Raw genomic sequence first — 21,572 nt, forward strand, 5'->3', positions numbered from 1 at the left:
ATAGATAATTAGAGTTTATAATGCAGTGTTAGCTCATAAACCACCTCTCACGAAAAAAACACCAACTGCACTGTGAAATCAACTTCTCATTAGCGGGATGAAGCAGCTCACGGCTGCCTCTGTTCTGTTTTAACTCACATTATAAGATTTTGAGAAAGACTCCCTCCATAATTGTGTAATTGCAGCCTTAGCTCTGGGCGGCCATAGGGGATCCAAACTATGTGGAACTAATATAAATCAAATGAAGAGCAGGAGAGGAATGAGCTTAGCAGTGTTGAGGAATATATCCATTCCCTTGCAGTGTGTGAATTACATAGTGATTTTAGGTGTGGTTGAATATTTGGAAAAAAAGAAAACGGTTTTATTAAATGGATTTTAAATGTTTCTGGAACCTTTTTAAGTCCATGGGGTTGATTTTTTATCAAAACGAGCGGTGTTGCATACATTTTGTTTCCCTGCCCCAAAATGTAATTTTAAAACATGAAAACCCATTAAGAAAATGTTCCAATTGTTACATTTAAAACATTTGTAACCTGAAACTGGGTGAAATAAGCAGAACCATTTGTATTGTGAGAATAACCTGTGTGATATAAATAATTGCAATTAATCATAATTCATTTTAATTATACACATTTCCCTAAAAGAAACTAATTTGCTTCAAGAAGAAACCATTTTGGCTTCACAAACAATCATTCAAAGGTTTTTAAAGAACCATCTCTTTCTTACCCTTTTTATAATCTTTCATCACAAAGAACCTTTTGCGAAATAGAAAGATTTTTCAGATGTTTAAGGTTCTTTATGGAACCATTTAGACAAAAAAGGTTCTTCTACGGTATTATGAAGCACCGCTATTTTTAAGAATGCAGGGCAAGACAAATGAGTCATAAAAAAGCACAGAGTACTATTAAATGCAATACATAATTTGAGATATTGTGGAAATCATATATTCGAGAGGCTCCAGCATCCCATATAGGACAAGCAGTTTGGAAAATGCTCCCTTTTGCCACGGCTGACAGCGTGTTTGGCGTCTGAGCTTCCAACATCTCCAGCAGAGGTGAAGACATCAATGGAAGAGCAGGTCCGTTTGGCCAGGTCTTAATAACACTCACACTCATGCACACAGCTGCACTGATTTATGTGCTGAGTTTCCAGCCGCTCAGCCTCCCTGTGAACCCAATCGATTGGTGAAGCATGAAAATACATCTAGAGCCAAAGGGAAGTTTACTTTCTCTTACTTTTTCATTGCTTTACTTCATTCTGTAGACATATATGAGTATGAATAAGGCATGAAAGTCTCAAAGCTGAGTTAACAATTCAATCCATTCAAGATAAAAGCAGCTGTTTAGTCTATTATAGGTATTTGCTCAACAGTGAGGGTTGCTTGTATCATTGTTAGACTTTGGATTTGACAAGCCTTTATGTGCGCTCGGTCAGGCCAATAAATAAATAAATGAATAAATAGTAATATAATAAAACACACTGTAAAAAATGGCTGTGATTTTTATGGTAAAAAAAACTGTGAAAATGCTATGGTAAAAATCTGTTAAATGGTTACTGGTAAATTCCTGTAAAATGTACAGGGAAACCTGCAGACTATGAACTACAATGTAAGCCAATGGGAGCAAAGTTTTTCCTTTGCTAAAATAAGGAAACTACATTCCTACGTTTCCCAGAATGACGCACGCGACCCATACATGATACCCCATTAGCTTCCGGATTCAACTGTTAGCAGTCACAAGAAAAAACAGTTTATTATGTTTCAAATATGGATATTTAACTTAAAAAACGCATGGATTTGCTTCAGGAGGCCTTCATTTACCTCCCAGAGCTGTGTGAGGGACGTTTTATTATGAATTTGGCACTAAATTTCACATCTTCTGAACTTGAAACAGCAGCTGTGGACCATTGAAAGGCTTGCAAGGTCAAAAACTCTGACTGAATTCGTCTAAAAAGAAGAAAGTCACCTACACTTAGGATGCTTCCAACGTAAGTAAAAGACAGAGTAAGTTTCATTTTTGGGTGAACTATTCCTTTAAGTAATATAAATACACATATGCATATTTAAGTATTTTTTTTTTTCCTTTGGATAAATTCAAGTGTGCAGGATGCCTCATGCTGGTAGAGATTTGAAGAAGTAGTATGATGAAAACAGCAGCAAATCCTGCCACAGAGTTGGGGTGTGCATTCACAAACACTTGGTACTCAGCATTCAATGGGTTGCAGTGAGAATTTCACCTAAATGAACAACACTAGTAACATGTTTTAAAAAATACAAGCTAAAAATACAGCAGGCCAAGTTCATTAAATAATTTACAGATTTTGGATCATTGGAGAGTCTGGAAGTGTAAGACTCTTTTCCACATTGGCCACTGTTGCTGACACCTACAAGAAATAAAAAATAAAACACAATTGGGGGAAAAGAGAATTTTAAAAAATAACCCCATAACAACAATGAATGAGTCTGATGAATGAGTGCATTAGGTTTTTCCTTGAAGCGTGACAGAATCAGAAGGATGACACATGGGATAAAAAAATTGTAAAAAACGTTAGTTAAGGTAACGACATGTTTAAAATGTAACGTCTCAGGAGAACTCATCCAAAGACGTTAACATTCATGTTTTTCATCAACAAAGACTACGAAGCATTTCGTCTAACGTTATAGTTTTGTCTCTTGCACTCTCGATATGCTGTGCCTACCATACTACAAAGATACTCTCTAGAGAGAGAGAGAGAGAGAGAGAGAGAGAGAGAGAGAGAGAGAGAGAGAGAGAGAAAGAGAGAGAGCAAATGCAAATAAATCGGTAACAAAACGCAGCATTCATTAACACTGGCATGACATTAGGGCTGCGTTTATGTTTTGCTCTCATCTGACACAGATCGAAATTGTCGTGTAAGCACAAAAATCCGCCCGAGATTCGATTTTTTTCTCATCCGATCTGTGTTACTTCCAAATGTGGGTTTCAATCGGATACACGTCTGATATGTGGACAATCGACCTACATCTAAACACACATATCCGATTATAGTTTAGATCGATATCCTGTGCCCGCCAAATTAAAATTCTCTCTAGAGACCAAAGGTTCATAAAACGAACAATCTCCGGCGTCAACATTAGCATGACGATAACGATTTATTCAACCATTAGCTTTGGCTACTTTCTCCACCTGAAATGGCGCGCAAAATTTCTCCTTGACTGAAACAATACGACTAAATAGAGTTAACGACACGTCCTTTACAAAATAGCTAAACATAAATTTTAGGGGAACATCAGTAACTTAATAACTTTTTTTTTTATGTTACATCCAAACGCCCAGATAAACGCGTAGGCTGTTCAAAATATGAATTAAACAACATTAAATTAAACAAATCGATAATTATAGGCGTACATTTAAGTGAACCTTCCGGAAAAATCGACTGAATTTCTTCAGCAGTTTATCTTCATCTGTTGTCGTGTTTCAGTCCACCAGATTTCAAACCTTATCAGCTCGCGAAATACCATAATGCAACAGCACAGTATGTTCTTGTAAAAATATTTAAGTTACAGTGAAAGCACCTCCGACCTGTAAATTAATTACAGCTAACAGTGAACTATGCAGTTAACACTTGTAAAACCCTGTGTAACCCATAATGCATTGCAAATTACAGTAATAGACTGTAAAAACAGTACATTTCTGTATAATTTCGCTGTAAGAACTACAGCAATTTGTTGCAGCGCAGTGATATCCTTCCATCATCTGTCTTCGTTATCTAAATTCTAATTTATCTTTGACACATATAATAATATATAATTTACATTTACATATTCAGATTTTATGTAGTTATTTCCTGTTTGGCACTTCGTATTAATATTATTATTGTCATTAACTTGAGGTAAAATCATGTCAGAAGTAGTGTGAGTGGATTTAAAAAAAAAAACAGGAACAGCGTTTAAAAACACAGCAGGGTGAACAGGGAGGAGACGGACTGAAAATGAGGGGTAAGAACAACCCCAAAGACGATCTTAAATGAGCAATAATCTTTTCATAAGAGCGCACGAGAATCTGTCCATGCCTCTGAAACCGTTTGCACAATGACACACTATATTCAGAGTAATTGCATGGTGTCAGTGAGGCGTTTTTTCCCCCTCAGGAATGAAAAGAGCTGCCGGCAGCACTGCAGGCTGTACAAATGCAGATCATTCCTCGCTGCTGCCGTACCTCACCGATATATCTGTGAAAACACTAATCATAAGAGAGCATCCAATGAATGAATGAATAGTACTTGAAAAGTTGACTGTGTAATTGTTGGTAATGTTTGCGGGGCAGTAGTAGCATTAAGGTTGTGCTGCTGAGACACTGTGACTGTGGCCCCAAAATATTTTGACACTTTAAAATGTAGAAGTTATTTATTCTACTATGGCTTTTACCTAGCTGGTTTCAAAGTGATTTTAGTGTATATGTACCGATGTTTTCCGGTGTCATCATCACATTATTGTCATTCGTTTGACAATACATTTTTTTACTTTTCAGCATTTATTGTTTTCAAATCTAACAAATGCTGTTTTTTGTATAAAGTGTGCTATATTTCTTTAGAATAAATGTCACTGGTTTTGACATTTTGTTGTGGAATAAACAAGTATGACTGATGCGTCTAAATACTTTTTCATGACCATTTTTCTTTCTAACAAATGACAATAACTAGATATTTACACTTCAGAGAAAGACAGCAGAAAATAGTTATTTTTCCCCCTCATAAATGTGACAACGATAGAGGAAAACAATGAAAAATGATCATAAATACTTAACATGTCTGTCCCGAAATCCTTTTTTTTTTTTTTTTTTTACAGTGTCTTCACGCTGTATGAAATATTGAGGGCTCTGATGAAGTCTTGCAGGGTCATTCCCAGCTCAGGAGAACATTCTCCACCTCACCTCACCTCACCGTCCTCCAGGGATCTCTTCCATCTGTTTCAAAGGTTAATGCTCCAACAAGTCAACCATGAATCAACTCTGCTCCGACTGTGCTCATGTTCTGGGACTGTACAACACCTTTGATTCAAAGCATCTTGCAAGTCTGATTAATGTTCTGTTTGTCAAATTACTCTGAAGTTTACTCTGAAGAAGGCACTGAATTTCTTTGGTAACTTTCAAGTTTTGGGCTTGGCAGGATTTTTTAATTCTTGTAACAAGTTTCTTATGCCTATCATACATGCATTTATTTCATTAAAAAGAAATGCCATTACTCCAGTCTTCAGTGTCACATCATCCTTCTAAAATGGTTCTAATACGTTGATTTGCTTAAACATCTATTATTATTATTGTTATGCTGAAAAAAGTTGTACTGGTTAAAATGTTTCTATGGACCATTGTACGGTTTTCCTGTATATCTTCATGAATGAAAATATTAAAAACCTTACTGACCCCAAACTTTTGAATAGTTGTATGCTGTATTTGTATATAAAGAAATGTCATTCTGTATAAATAAATTATATTTGAAGAGTTCATTTGCAGATAAAAAATAATGTTTTTTTTTAATGGTGCATTCCAGTTAATCTTATTTATAATTTTGATTAGGTTAAAAAAAAATTACTAACACAATAAATACAGCTAAAAACGAATACAATAAATGAGTTTTTGCAAATAAACTTCAAGCTTCAACAGATCACAGGGGCAAATGTGATAAGATTTGTCTCTGTATGAAAAATACTGTCATAACAAGATTGTTTTATAACTTCGGCAAACGCTTCACCAATTTAGTTTATTTAATAACTTTAAGCATTTCATAATCTATTCTTCTTTACAAATAAATCTCCATTATGATCGTAGCAGTTAATATGAGCCCATTTTGCACATTCGTTACAACTGATCCATTTCTGCCCAATTATGTAAAGCAGCTTATTGCAGCCGAAGCATTCAGCATCTTTCTCTTCCATCCTGTGGGTGGCTTTTTGACCACAGTGGGTTTTTAGGGGGGTATATTTGACAAGTGATATGCACTTGTGAAATATAAGTGCATATCATTTCAATATAAGCATATACGTTTCTCGCTGGCACTGCGGTGTCATTACATTTTCAAATAATCTCAAAACAAAAGGGCCTTTTAAACCAGAGGGGCCTTCACAATTTCTAAATTCACTTCAGAAGACTTCTTTTCCATCTTCTTTCGCTTTCTCTCTGCGGCTTTGAGGAGAGATTGTTGCACGTCTTAAGTCTTCATTAGCAGCATGACTGAAAGTCTCTCTCCTACAGGCATGAATGATTTATCCTGGTCAGGACATTCATATCCAGCCTGCTGTATCACCCCCTCATCAATCATGCACTCCCACACAACATTTTTAATTGCTTCATAATTTAGTGGGCTTTGTGTGTTGATGACTTAATGTACATTTGAAGTATTAAGAGTGCTTTCTATCTCAGCACAGAGGACAGAGAAGGATGCGTGGACTCTTACTGGAGCTCTGTTCATTCTTGTTGCTAAATCATGTGATTTTCAGAATTTCTGTTTATGTCTTTTGCTCACAGTTTTGAAAAGAAGAAAGAGAACAACAACAAAAAAAGTTCACTAAGAAAAGACTTAACCTCATGCATTTTCTTCTATAAAACCTGAAAGATGTATGGAGCCATTATACAAGCTTACTGTATGTGATCAAAGACCACAAGGAAATGTACAAAGAAAGCGATACTGAAGGAAACAAAAGAGAAACATGAAAAGAATGAAAAAAATAAGAGGACTGGGAGAAAAGATAAATAACTCAATTTAATGTTAAGAAAAGCAAGTATTAATTGTTATCAATTTATAAGATTAATAATATTGAATCGGTCACAAATTATGAGTGTTCAAAGGTAAATAACAAGAAGGAATTACAATTCTTTTGTTTTGTTTTTTGATCTCTGCTCTCATCACTGCTTCATTTTTAAGGCAAATATTATATTTTAGGGTATGTTTGGGATGAATGTTTTCCCTTCAAGTGCAACAGACTACAGACAGAGATTTTTCTCAAACAATGATAACTGACAATGAAAACATTTATGCTTATACGGAATTCCTTAGCTGTTTGATCTCATCAATTCACAAACCATATAGAAAATGACAACAGCTCTCTCAATTTTTACACATTTATAGTAAGTCAGGGTGCAAATGATTTCTTTGGTCCTCTGGGACACGAAGTTGCATTCAGTCATATTAAAATTCAGCAAATGATAATAATATGATGAAAAGGAGCATTATAATCTGGCATTTATTCAAATGGTGAGGACAAAGTTCACATATTTTCCAATAATTTCTTTAGTGCCGTTGGCACAATGATGATTGCTCTGCCATTATTTAAATGATCAACCACTGAAATCACTGAATTAAGGTTACTCTTAGAACATCACATATAAAATTGGCTATGGTTAGATATTGTGCATGTTGGTCAAATAGCCTCTCTTGTTCAAGTGGGCAGCTTTGGCCAGAATAAGCTGCAAAGCAAACACACATTTGCACCAAAAAGGCTCTGAAGGTGTTCTGTATGTATTACATTTCTCACTCTTGTTTATCTGGGATTCAAGCAATGATCAAAAGAGTCACTTAGAAGCTTTCAATAGCAATCATAACTCTACATGGTCAAACAAAAAAGATAAGATGAGAGTTGCAGAATACCAATGCATTCTCAAGGGTGTGTGAAAATAAATAAACCAGTTAATGCATCTGAAGCTTTTTTTTATTACAAATTTATTGCAAATATAGAAATAGATCTTTTGTACAGAATTTGTGGTGAAGATGTAGGATATAATTACCAGCAAAATAAATGTAAGTAAACCATTTCAGAGGCTTTGTTTGCTCTTCATGTCAAAGAAAATGTGTCCTTTTTGAGATCCATTCCTTAGATAGAAAAAGAGAGGCAAAGAAATATACAGCTGATCTCTGATTGTGGATAAGGGCTCTTTGAAATCACTGAAACTCATTTACAATTCTGTCAAATCCCATAGCTGAAGGTTCAGATACTTATGAGTACAATAGTTGGAGACGTTTTGTGCATTGCCATGGAAAAAAAACTTTGCTTCCCACTTCAAAAAAATCAATCAAATGTTTATTTTTCCCATGCCAATTAAATGTTATATATATAGTCTATTATTTATATATGTATAGTGTTCCAAGCGGAGAATGAACTGAAGGGCCATTGGCAAGAGTTCAGACATGATTAGCCTGGTGTTGTGGTTTGGCTCAAGACATGCCGTTGTGGCCTCTCTGCCTTAAATAATCAATGCAGGCCTCTTCATTCAGTCGGGCCAAATAGAGAATGACATCCTCTACAGCCTCCAGAGACTCAAGCCTCCCGAACAGACCAGCCCCTCTCTAAATACCTCTCCTTCACTTTCCGTGGACTAGTCCACCCACTGGCTTTTCAGAAACATTTATTCGCTGATGTTTACTTTATCATTGATCCAATGAGCAGCCGTGCACGGGAGAATGTTTTTCTCTAGCCGAGGCGAGGGGCTACTGCGGGACACCTGCAAGGTTAATGTAGTGGATGTGCTGTATACTCTCATTTATTGATCTGGAGTCTGCTGGGCACTGAGTTCTGCAAAGGATGAATTGACCCAGCTAGGATCTCGCTTTTCTTTTTCATTGATGAGAAATAACCATAAGCGATAAAGGCCTTATTTTGGCACTAAACCACACTGACCAATAAATCCATTTTTTTATGGAAGAATACAAAGCTTTCCCATGGCATTGTTTCGGGCATTTGTTTTCTTGATTTAAAACGGTAATAAGTATTTCAGTGACAGCATTGGAAGTAGTTCAGCATCACTGGGGTATAAATAAACCTCTGTATCATCCCTCAAAATGATGGCAAGTTCTGACAGTATTTCAATGCCTAATTTTTGCTTTGTTTGCAACATATATCCACTCAATATACACAACAATATAATTCATCTCTTTGAAAAATACAGGAAATCATGCAAACATAACACTTTGTTTCATTTTCTGCCACTTTCTATGGCCTCAGATTGAATCAGATCTGGATAACGTGGATCACTGCATTAACCCAGTCGAAAGCTATACATTTTACCCTAATATCACCCGAAACCACCCTCCCCACCCCCAAACATAATAATAACAATAACAACTAGAACTTCAGTGACAAAAAAAACAAAACAAAACAAAAAAAACAACTTCGATCTTTTTACAAAGTTTGAAATTCACAAATATAGCTATATGTCTACTATTTACCCCCTGTCTTTTTGGGAACAGGAAATCATATTTGTGAAAGGAGGGCTACTAAAGAAAATGAGAAGAAAAGAAGATGCAAGCTAATAACTGTCTTAAAAGTTCCTGAGCCGTATTTTGGGACAGGTGAGGGCTCAGAGATGCTCAAGAGCACATAGACAGACCCACTAACCGCATGCCATCATCATGTGAGAAGATCATTATAGTGGATGATTAAGACAAAACAAAAAAAGCCCTTGGGTCACCCTTCTGTACATTTTACCCTCAAGTTCAGCAAAACACATTATTTGAGTGTCAAAGTTGATTGTAAAAATAATAAAATAAATGTCAGGGTAGACCCAAACACCACCCCCTCAAACTCCTACTATGCAATTTCTACCCGCTTTATGAACTGCCAAAGTCACGCTCTGTGAATCCTCAAAAAAAATTTGACACAAAATTTGAATTCTCTTCATTAGTGCATAAGACCCTCTATATGAAAACATGCTGGACTTGTGTTTAAAACAAACAAACAAAAAATACTCCCAATGGGGTTAACAAGAAGCTGTTTTATATTAAAAATGTTGTCACATTATTGTAACGAAGGGTCCCCTTCACATAAATGCCATTCTTAATTTCTCTGTAAGCAATATTGTTGGATAATTGCAGTTGCAAGAAAATAGTATACTGGTATAAAGCCCAACAATACTGTTGTACCAGCCATCAAAACAAACAAATAAAGTCTGAGTCCTAGTGGCTTTATTAAATGTTCTCTGTTCCTCTTTACAGCATGTTACTGGAGCATCACTCCCATCCTCAGTGTCTGGGACTGATGCTCCAGTGATATCTTGATATGTTGGCCTGTAAACGGAGAGTGAGAGTACAGAGGGAATGAGTGAAAGATTACAAGGACAGCAAGCTGATGGAGTCTGAATTTAATTGAGAAGTGAGTGATGGAGAGGATTAACTGGTGTGATCTCCTGGCGTGAATTGCTGGGAAAATTCTAGTTAGCTCCTTTGATATGCCCATGTGTATTTGAAACATTTCCCATGAATTCTGAGAGGAAAGAGCAAAGCTGTTAATAGTTCATCCAAAAATGACAATTCGGACATTATTTACATTGCGAAATGTGACTAACTTGCTTTCTTCTGTGGAATAAAACAAAACAAAACAAAACCCTAGAGGGTGATTGTTTTCATTTTTGGGTGAACTATTTCTTTGATCTGAACCAATGAACCAGATAAACATTTGGACCTAAATCGGTGCGCAAAAGCAATTTACACACTCTAATCATCTAAGGTAGCCCCCTTCCCTTCATAGCATTGCAGATATTTATTCATTCAAGGCTCCAGTCATTATCAGGTTGAAGCAGCTTGAGTCCTCTGTTTCTCTCTCCTCTCAAAGTACTCCTACACACTTGCTGCATCATCTCCAGCCCTGATTTACTGTCTCCTCCTGATCCTGAGTGTTTAATGTGTTTTTCATCATCATACCGACATTCTCTGACTCACTTTGATGATCTCGTTCAGAGTTAACCCCTCTCTCCTGCACTTGTTTCTTCACTCAATGCATGTTTTTACCTCTCAATCACAGTATAATATAAAGATTTATGCCTTGATTAGGTTATCAAAGCCCATGGGCTGCGTGTTGGAGAAGCGCAGAAATGGGCCCTTTTATTGTCTTCTCTAGTTCTAAACAATTGCAGTTATCCATCCTGCAGTCTGTCTCCGGCAATCCTGCCGTGTTTTCCACCCCGCTGTCAAACCAGAACTCAGAGAACATTTGAGAGAAAAGAACAAACAAGCGGAAAATATCAGAGGGAAAACGTGGCAGTGTGGTGCTCTTCTGCGCAAAGAGGGAGAAAACGACTTAAAAGCTTCATATAAGAGGCACAATTATCCTGACTCCAGAGACCCTCGGAGTGATTTTCTCTAGGCTTCTTTTGAGCATGAACAAAGACAGGCAAAGCCAACGAGGAGGACCTACAAAGACACATCAAAACACGGTGACTGCATGTAGTCGTTTGCACTGGATTTAAAGGGGCAATAATAAGCTTGACAAAACAACGTTTGGTCCTGAGTAATTATTAAGGACTTTGCTCTTGTGTGTAGAAGTAATAATTTTAAATGTGTTCATTACAAATTGAGAAACGCATTACAAATTTGGACTCAAAGCAACCATAGTTTCATAGAAGTAATGCATAATAGGGATCGATGATATAACGGAACTAGTTAGTCGCCTACAGAAGTTTCACTTTTGCCACTTTCCTGTGATTCCAAGGCCATTAAAAAGAATGGAGGCTGGAATGAAAATCTTGTTTCAAAGCATTAAACCATATCTCTTTTGCTCTCTTCAAGCCAATCTCCTTCCATAGTATCTAACACTAAGAGGAGGCTAAAGAGCTTAGAAAAGTAAAAACTGCTGTAGAAGAGTAATCCACTTTACGCTCTGTGTAATATTGCTGAAAGCTGACAATGATTAATGTCAAAGTATTTTCTACACTTAGTACAACCAACTTCCTTACCACAACTATAGTGAGAGGGCCTTTGTAAAGAACCTATTAGTATAATGAGGCTATTAAAAATTTGGCTCTATAACCAAACAACAGATATCCTATGTCAACTGCATACAGTCCACTACAGATCACCATTTAGTTCAAGCAGAGCTGGTATCAACAATCGACTTGACACCCCTGGCCAAAATAGATTCTTCAGGAACTTCTGCATTTTTAACAAATCAAACTGTTGACAGTGAAACTAGCATAGAGCTGGAATATAATGATACTTTAACACAGGATTGAGAAGAAGAGGCAGACGCAAAAAAAGCAGTATGCCAAGAGGTGAAGCTCTGACCCCCAACTATCCGCTGTGATCAGTTCAGCGTAAAGAAAATGGCATTGCCATAAAATGGCTGTTAGCTCTGTAGTAGGGTAGTAAACAAACATGTTGTTTGGCTGAACTGGGCAAATATGCATGACTTGTCAAGTCAAAAGTTAAAGGCCAAGAAAAAGAAATAAAGAAAGAATTAAATCATGAAATAGCATATGAATAAAGGTCTGATATAAAAAAAATACCTTGAAATAACTGAATAGCCTGTTTGTCCTGAATGAAAGGGAAAACACTAAGGGAATATTCAAGGAGATTGGCCTTGTGCAAAGAGAAAAGAGAACACCATAGTCTTACTCCCCAGCAAAGTATGATAAGAAGAAGCAGTAAGTACACATTTTCTTGAACAAATAATACATAACAAAAAATCTTACAGATGCCATGCCCATAGTATTATTACTTCCCTCTTTTGCTATTCAACTTTGAATTCGTAGCAAAAATGGCTGAAAAGCATTTGTACAGGTGTGCAAAGGTTTTTTTTTTTTTGCTTTCTTTTTTTCTTTGTCAATGAGGGGAGGCACAATAAAAACCAGATCTAAAAACATAAAGCTGGGCATCAGATTTTACTGTTATAAAAACGAACAGTCATTTATGATTGAGCGTTCATGGTTAGTTCCTTCAGACCAGTCCAAGTGGTTTTAAAATCAAGTTCGTAAAGTAAGGAAAATGTCACAGTAAGCCTCCGGTAGCAGTCCTTCATAGGTTCATTTCCGTTGTCTGAGAACAGTTTCTCCAGTTATGGTCCAATTTATTTCTTTGTAACGTCTTCTTTTAGTACACAAATAGTGCCCTAATAATCCGCATATGTTATAGCTGCTGCTGTTCCTCCTTGTGTAAACCATTCAGCATCCTACAAGCAACCTGCCGTTGTACATCTTGGACTGATTTTTTAAAGCCCCCCCAAAAAAGAGAGAATCAAAGAGATATTGTGCCTGAGTGTATGTCAAATGTTGGCAGGTAGGCAGATATCTATCACATATTTACAATGAAAAACCTTAATTGAGAGAAATGGCAAGAAAGATGGTATATAAACAACATATTTACAATGAACCCCTTATTAAATAAAGGGATTTACAGAAAATGAACCACACGGCATAAAAATTAAGAACAGCTCTTTATGTGGTACTACAACAAATAATGGACCTTTTTAATGAAGGCACATAAACACCTGATGCTAAAAAAGGGGGTAAAATTAAGAGGTTTTCTGGTTAATGCTAAACCCCATACAAACGGTTTGCAATCTAATTTATATAATGATTTTCAAATGGGGCATCTCAGAGATGTTTCACCAGTGGTGAAGTTAAGGGTCTGTGACAATGTGATGTTAATAAGTTCTCAGAAAACCCATATGAATTGTGAAGTCTAAAAAGTTTCCCATGCTCGTTTTCATGCAATTATAATGAATCATGGCACAGCTTTTAAACTCCAAAAAGGATGCGAAAGCATAAAAGTATCATGAAAGTGGTTTATGTGGCTCATATGCTACATTCTTCTACAGTCTTCTGAGGACACACAGTAGTATTGAGAAACAGACTTTTTGAAGTTTGAAAGCTCAGTCCACATTCATTGTATATGTATGGAAAACAAAATGTCACCTCTTGTGTTCCTACAGTCTTGGAACAGCACAAGACTGAGTACAGAATTTTAATACTTTAGGAGAAACTGTCCCTTTAAGCCATGTATTTAGAGGGGGGTTTGGGTATAATGATACGTCACAGAGTAAACAGCATTCATTTAATTTCATGTGCCCGTTGGATGTCTCACCTGTCACTTCATACTTACAGTATGAGAGTGCATTGTAAACGGATGTATATTTTCCCACAGTGCCACTAATCTAATTTTTTGGTTTACTGGTCCATGAAACTGTAGACTGAATGTGGTTGCTGAGAAAAGAAGAAAGAGTGATCTCTTTTAATCAAATTGGAGGTCTTGGCTGCTTACCCTTGCACACTAAAGGATATAGCCTTGGTTAATTGCTAATTAGTTAGTCTAATCTAACTGGACATTAATAAAATAATGGCTGACAGAGGTGTTGGGAGTTAATAATATTTGTCATTTTTACAATGAATCACACCATTAATAATGTATTACAAGATGAAAAGTCCTATGAGATCTATATTTGAGATTAAGTGGGAAGAGCTTAAAACCCAAGGTCGGTAAGTGATAACAAGAGCATAAAATATCTATTCATAAAAAATAAATTATTTGTATTTTTTATATAACTTAATTAATTCTTGCTCCTTGCTATTTTGTCGTATTTTCAATGTCAGCATCATAAATAATTATACCCCCACTTTTTAAATAAACAAACAAACAAAAGCTCAGATAAGCACGTCATATAAAGCATCGGTTTAAAAGGGTCTAGGTCACTTTGCCTGTTGAATGTCTCAGCTGTCAGCAACAGGCTTCCAAAAGCCAATTAATGAACTAAACAAATTGACCTTAGGGCAGAGGAACAGAATACATAAACCTCTGCTGCCAACAGCCACTTTGTGCTCATGCTGTGATACAGGTGACAAGGTAACCTCGGATAAGGAAATGCTATTAATAATGCATCAGTGATGAGAGATGCACAGAGCTATGTCTATTTAATCTCCAACACAGATCTACGCATTTTCAGACCCTAGTAAATCTACAGTATTTTCTCTAGCACCCCTTGCACTATTTATGTCATCCTGCTCAGCACAGCAAGCAGCTGCCAAACACGGCTGACTATTCCAAAGCTCCCCAGGGATATTCTTCTGTTTCATTTTTTATCTTTTCCTTCCCTCCATTCCTTTATTTTTCACATGAGGAGTGCTATTGAAATGTAAATTTGGTTGCTCTGTGCATAGTCTATGCAATATGGAAGGGGGAAACTGCTTTTGACAGATTAGTAGAAAATCAGCACATCATTTTATCCTCCAAAAACACACACTCATACACATTCCCGCCTAACAAATGAATGCGATGGCCTGTGATTCGAGTAGGAGTATAAACAGAGATTCTGTCTTAGCCAGAATGAGGACTCAGGTTATAAAGGTCTCACCATTGATATGAACGATAAATACACAGATGAATGCTGAGTAAATTACAATTATTATTGACCAATGATAAGCCCATTTGACCTTTTTCACTGAGCACGACAATGGTCAGTGTGTCAAATTACAAACATTAATCTCTGAATGTTATCCTATGTATATAGTTTATTCTCAGGCTCTTTTACTCTCTTGCTGGCTCACTGTACAAAAACAGATTAAAACAACCTGTCCTCAAACCATGACAAACTTGGCTCTGTTTTGCACACTGCAGCCTTAACCCAACGTCTCACTATAGTCGCTCTTCCAGTTTATCAGGCAGTGAAGGAGACCTGCGCTGTGTTTCCACGCAGTCGCATAGATTACAGCTTTTGCTGTGCCGACACACCCTTCCAGTAGTCAAGGATGTCATGCAAGTCCTCACCCTTGGCAAACTGGACCTTTTTGCGCAAGGCGTTTCCGGCTGTTACATAACAGGACTCCTCGCGCGGACCCTTTCTGTGGGGACGGAAGCGCTCCCAGATGCGCAAGGTGCTCTCGGAGGAGTACTCTGGACTCGAGGAGTAGCCAGAATAATTGTGGTGGCGGGGAGAGAGCTGAGAGTAGGAAGCAGCGTCTCTCTTAGTGCGTGACAGAGGCTTGAGAAAAGAGACCCTTTGGGCTGGGGAGTCATGGGAGCCCTCATAGTAAAGGGCAGGGACTGAGTGGCGATGTTCTGCACAGTGGTAGTCTGGGTGCACCTCCAGGTGCTGCTGAAGGGCCATCCCATCTACAGTACCACCATCAATGCTACAGCCACCACCTCCACCACTACCTACTAAAGGAAGCCTCTCCAGGGGCTCACCACAGCCCAGTGGGCTGCCCTTGTCTGGATACTGGCAGGGATCTGGGCTGTGGGGTTCTGGAACATCCAGGCTGTAAACGCGACCTTTCCCACTGGAAGGGCGACAGTGCCTCTTGGAAGAAGAGACGATAACAGCTGCATCTGCACTCATCTGTCTTTGAATAGGCCTCACTGCAGAAGCAGGGGGAGGTGGACGGTATGGCGGTGACACAAAGCCACCTCCTGTGATCCCAGGTCTCTCGGACAGAGGAGTGGTGAAGGGAAGAGGGGGTGGAGGAGGAATTTTTGGGGAAGGCAAGATTTGACAAGTATCACTGACACTGGTAGATATGGGAATTAGTCCTCTGGTCAGGGAGGAGGTAGAGGTAGGTGGGGGTGAGGTGGGACCACTTGCTGTTGTGGAAACAGTAGAGGTTCCTACTGAGTCCAGCTTAAGGGCATCAATACAGTTGTTAATTATCTGGTTTACCTTGTCAACCTCCATTGCAATTGTTGAAATCTCAGATGCTGATCCACGGCCATCATCATCTGAATCATCACCCAGGTCACTTCCATCATCCCCCCTGAGGTCTTCCTCAAGAATACCGTGTACCACAGCTCCATCTCTCCCCCTTTCATCTCCTCCTACAGAGGTTCTAATATCCATATAGTTGCCCTTAGTGGCCATAGCCTCTGAGAAGGCAGTTGCCATCTTCTCTACTTGAGGGATGGAGGACAGACGTGAGGAACTTGTGTTGGCAGAACCATGGCCAAGCATGGCAGAGCTGGAGGAGGAGGACATGGGTAGTTTACCATGGTGATGCTGATGGTGGCTTTGCTCATGAAGTTTCTGGACGGCCGTGGGGTCATTTGCAACTGCCGCTGCCACCTCTGGTCCGTATCGCATTTCCAGAATGGTCTTCTTTACACATATAGATTTCTCTTTCTCTTCCTGGCGGCGTCGTCTTCGCAAGCAGTAGTAGACAAACCCGAGAACAATCAGCATTCCAAAGAGGCAGCCAACAATGGTCATGATGTAGTGGGTGGTCGTGGAGGGTGGAGGCATCAAGTCATCGGGATTTGGAGCTCTGGTAGAGAAGTATAAACAAGTGTGGTTGTAGCGCTGTGAGTTGCGTATAGATGCCACGCAGAAGGTGTAGTTGGTGTTTGGTTTGAGCTTATTAAGAGTGACCATTTCCTTTTTATTCTTCAAGGTCATCACATCTGACACAAAGCTCTGATTATACTGCACCAAGATGTACATCTTGCTGTATGGCTTTGGAATCTGGATCAGAAGAGATGCAGAGGAGAGAGAAACATGTTGCAGTCTGATGCTGGGACTAAATGCATTGTCAGATGAGGAGGATGTTGTGGGCTGATAGTATGGTCCGATGTGGTCAAACATGTCAGGACCAATGCCAGAAGAATCAGGATCAGGTGGCAGAGATGTCATCCCTGGAATCAGCACCCCATCCCGGCACACAGAGGAAAGGATATAGCGAGCACTCCGTCCATGTCCAGCCACAGGACTCAGCAATGGATAACCAAAGAGCTCCCTTGGGGTCTCACACTGAAGTCGATCATAGGTGTGTGTGACATTGTTGAAGGCCTCTAACCATGTGAGAAAACTGTAGAGCTCACAGCCGCAGTGGAAAGGGTTTCCTGCAAGCTCACATCCCATGAGCCTGCCCAACACAGTGAAAGTGGATGGATCTAGCCGGGCAAGCTTGTTTGATGACAGGTCCAGGTTGCTGAGGCTGGGACACTCCCAGAATGCATTGGTTGCGATGACTTCTATGAGATTATGCTGCAGGAAAAGACACTGCATACGTCCCAGACCGCGCAACATGCCTTCAGTCAGGTTGGTTAACTTGTTATATCCAAGTTGCAACACCTGTAGATTTGCTTGGCTTGCAAAAGCACCATCTTCAATGTATGAGATCTCATTCTTGGTGAGGTTGAGGTCAGTCAGATTGGTGAAGCGACTCAAGGAGGTGAAAAAAATTGCTTTGATCTTGTTCTCATTAAGTCGCAAATCATGCACTGTGTTGTTGATGTGCTGTGGAATTGTCTCATATGGGGGCTGGTTCTGGCTGCAGATGGCCAACCACACATAGCCTTTATCCCCCTCAATGAGCCAGCAGTCACCTCTGACCAATGCTGGCGGGCATAAGAGCATGAAAAAGGGAAGGAAGAGGAGGGTGGTACAGGAAGGAGTGAGGGCAGTCAATACACTCTTCATGATGGTAGTGAAGAGGAGTTGTTTTAAAATAAAGGGAAATAAGGCTGGATTCTTATGCAAGTCCGCTATTGAGAGTACAGATCTTTCGCATATGCAAAAAATGGATTTCCTTTTGGGCTGTCAAAGCTGTTGACTTTTCATGGTTTCTTGCAGAGTCCCCATATTTGCTCATATCCAGTATAGCTGAGTTAGTGCCTGATGCATTTTACACGCTGACCTTGAATTGAAGGACAACTGCTGGAGTCCTTTCTGTTGAATCTGTCAAACAAAACAAAGAAAGAACATATTTAATTTAGTTAAATTTAACAAATATAACAACATCTAATCTGAAATACACAAATAAAACACAATTATACACAGATTTTAATATACACACTTATATACACAGAAAAAAAAATCAACTTGACAAAGTTTTGAGTCAAATTCTACAAACTATTTATGAAATATAGCTTTATTTTTAAAACTAATTTGTTTTGTTAAAACAAAATAAACAGCCACTATAAACATGAGTCATAATACATGACAATAACATCTGCTAATGGATTTTGCATAATAATGAAAGTCACTTCAACAACTTGTGAGAATCTCAAATCTTATCTATGCATGCCGTAGTTCAAAGATTTAATTGGTCCATATTTTCATTACAGCTAATGATGAGATGCCACAAGCGATTGTACGAGCTGGCAGAAATGCATGAATTTGTGTATGTGTGCTTGTTTGCTGTGGTATACTCCCTATATAAAACCAGGGAAACCCACTTCCATTTGGACCATTTCCCAACAAATCATTCATTAGCTGTAAGAACAAATAGTGCCCTACCCTTGGATTTCATTGTCTTAATCATTAGGACAGTAGTAAATGAGCCGTGTACTGGCTTTCAAGAATAGAGCTCATTTATCTCACCCTGCCACCTATCAGTCAGACCTTCATACAGACAGCGAGAGGGGATCGTGATATGACAAACATCATTAATCAACCAGCCATGCAAGGTTTTCCATTTCATGAGCAGCATTCCAGGCCCGCTGTATGTCAGAGAGGAAAATATGTGTAGAAACGGGGATTAAAATGCTTTTGCATCGTGCCAGGCGCCATCCTCCTCTGAACGCAATAGAAAATGGAACACATTTGCAGAGACTCTGATCTGCAGCTCAGTCCTGATGAGCCTTACAGTAGCTTTTATTCTTTATGTTCTAGCCTCGAGTACCATCGGTAAACACTCAAGTGACAGTTACAAGAATATGTGACTTAATCCTAAGATTATATGTCATCTGAGAAAATGTTATGGTTTCTTTCAAACAATCTAGAGTGTCCTCAAATATGAAATCTAGGTTGTAAAAAAAGTTTGCAGCAAGTCCTAGTAACCAAGCTATCTCCAGTATGAAGGCCGAGGTTGTTAAACCCTTCTTTGACACAGATAAAATTCCTTTTTTTTCTCCCATCACTTCCACTCATTGTATTTTCTTTCAGTCTTTTTGTCTCACACCCACTGTGTTTAATAATTTCTCCCTGTCACTCAATTAATTGTACAAAAGCTTATTTTGCTAATATTGAATAAAAAATGTTTGCTAATCGAGAGTAATTGCCCTGAGAGTAATTAGAGATCATCTGCTATTGTTTTTTAGATCACTAACGAAACCCACATTGCGAAATATTAATGAAACAAGAACAATGACAATTTCAGTGAAGCAGTGAAGGGCTAAAGCTAGCAGGCAGCATTTGCAGTCTGATCATGCCTATATCTCCACCTATCTCCACATATCTCACTTGTTCCTCTCTTTTCACTCTCGCTTTCTTCCTCAGCCCACCAGAGATGTGATCTGGTTTGGTGCTCCACATAGTGAGGCCCTAAGGAAGCTTTAATTAGGACTGGGACCAACGCAAGGAGGTGCATCCCAATGAGAGAGCAGTCTGCATGTGTTCGAGCGAGACCAGCTAAAATAAATGAAGAATTATAACAACCTCAGTGGGATAGAAATCGCTTGTTTATTTTGCGACTCAATACCTTTACACCATGAGATATTGATTGATTGCACACAAAGCGTTTGCTCTCCTGCTTTCATTAATTTCGTACAGTCGTCAGAGCAACAGACAGATTGGCACCTGGTCTAAACTTGGAAAGTGCTCTCGTTAGGAGTGCCAATTACTAATTGGTGTCTCTCCAAGACTATTACCTAATTAGTTACGATGATATTCCTCTAAATCTAAATGACATCTGTCTACATAGAGAGGGCCTGAATTTAAGTACAGGTAAGTACATTTTATATTGGCAGTGTTTAAGTATATTAAGTTTCTTTATTTCCCCCTTAATCTTTCCATCTGCCAGCCTATACTTTGAGTAAATCCTAGCAGGGCCTGAGTGGGTGGTTTGCTACATGGAAGTGTAAGAAGTCTCATTTCAGATCGGTGCGTGTGGGACCATATGTGCCATGATTTCATGTGATATTGCGAGACATACCAACACACAGAGCCTTTGATAATATATGTACTGTGTAGGCGCACAACAACACACACCTTTCCATGTTTCTGCTTTGTGTGGTGGTGAAAGCTAAATTTGAAATCCCCGGAGAACATCTATATAAACATGCATCGCAAATGTGTATGCAGGCAATCTGGTTGTCGCGCTATACGTTTCAGATGCGTTTTAACTTTTCCCAAGACTCAAGTGCATATATTTTACTTTTGTTTTAAAGTATATGAGATATATAGAGTGGGAAATGTGAGGAGGAGGAGAGAAGTTAAGAAAACAACAGCATATTTAAAGATTTGGCAGTGGTTTATGTTTCATGAGGTCTGTAGCGTTGGTGGGAGAGGATCTCTAGGTGACTTCTGATGGTTGGAGAAGGGTTACGACACCGTACCTCTGCTGGAGCCTCGTCCTCATCGCTGCTGACTAGAACAGCACCGAGACCAGCTGCTATTCGGACAGCACATCAACGTGGTCTCATTGTTTCCACTGACAGGTATCTGGGACAGTGTTGACACTGATGCAAAAGAGCGGGCTGGCCATGCTTTCCTGTACCACTATTTTGGAGGAAAAGTCAGGTTGTGTGAGGTGATGTGAGCCAGTTCGAGGCAACGCAAGGTGGTGAGAAGTGATACGAGTCGATCTGAAAGCAGCGTGAGGCGACGCTGAAGCAATGTGAGGTGATACGGAGCAGGTGGAGCAACTTTGAAACAGTCTAATGCAATGTGAGCCATATGTATTTTCATATGCACTTTAAGAGTTCAGTTTATGTCAGACTAAAATAATAATTTGTCATGTGATAAAATGTCATGTGAATGCTTTAGTAAGATTGAAATCTTACCTGGCTGTTATTTACTGAAAAACTAACCTACATAATGCAGTTGAAGTTCAGCTTTTTGTAGAATTTATATTTATAAATGTTAATTAGACTGCAGTTGGCCTTGCTGTTGTGCAGTTGCTCTGAAATAC

The 21,572-nt window shown here is 38.7% G+C and overlaps 1 protein-coding gene across 4 annotated transcripts in view; it reads right to left on the minus strand.

Annotated features, from left to right (window-relative positions):
* Positions 1 to 6,924: 6,924 nt before the first annotated feature.
* The window catches only part of LOC122329559 (protein phosphatase 1 regulatory subunit 29), a 90,821-nt gene continuing 76,173 nt past the window's right edge, over positions 6,925 to 21,572 (minus strand). For all 4 annotated transcript variants that reach the window (XM_043225878.1, XM_043225869.1, XM_043225865.1 and 1 more), the window contains one exon: positions 6,925 to 18,397. In XM_043225878.1, the coding sequence (XP_043081813.1) occupies positions 15,437 to 18,139 (2,703 nt within the window). In that variant the 5' untranslated portion in view covers positions 18,140 to 18,397 and the 3' untranslated portion in view covers positions 6,925 to 15,436. The remainder of the gene's footprint in view (positions 18,398 to 21,572) is intronic.

This window comes from Puntigrus tetrazona, chromosome 3, assembly GCF_018831695.1.
Source record: "Puntigrus tetrazona isolate hp1 chromosome 3, ASM1883169v1, whole genome shotgun sequence".
Lineage (NCBI taxonomy): Eukaryota > Metazoa > Chordata > Actinopteri > Cypriniformes > Cyprinidae > Puntigrus > Puntigrus tetrazona.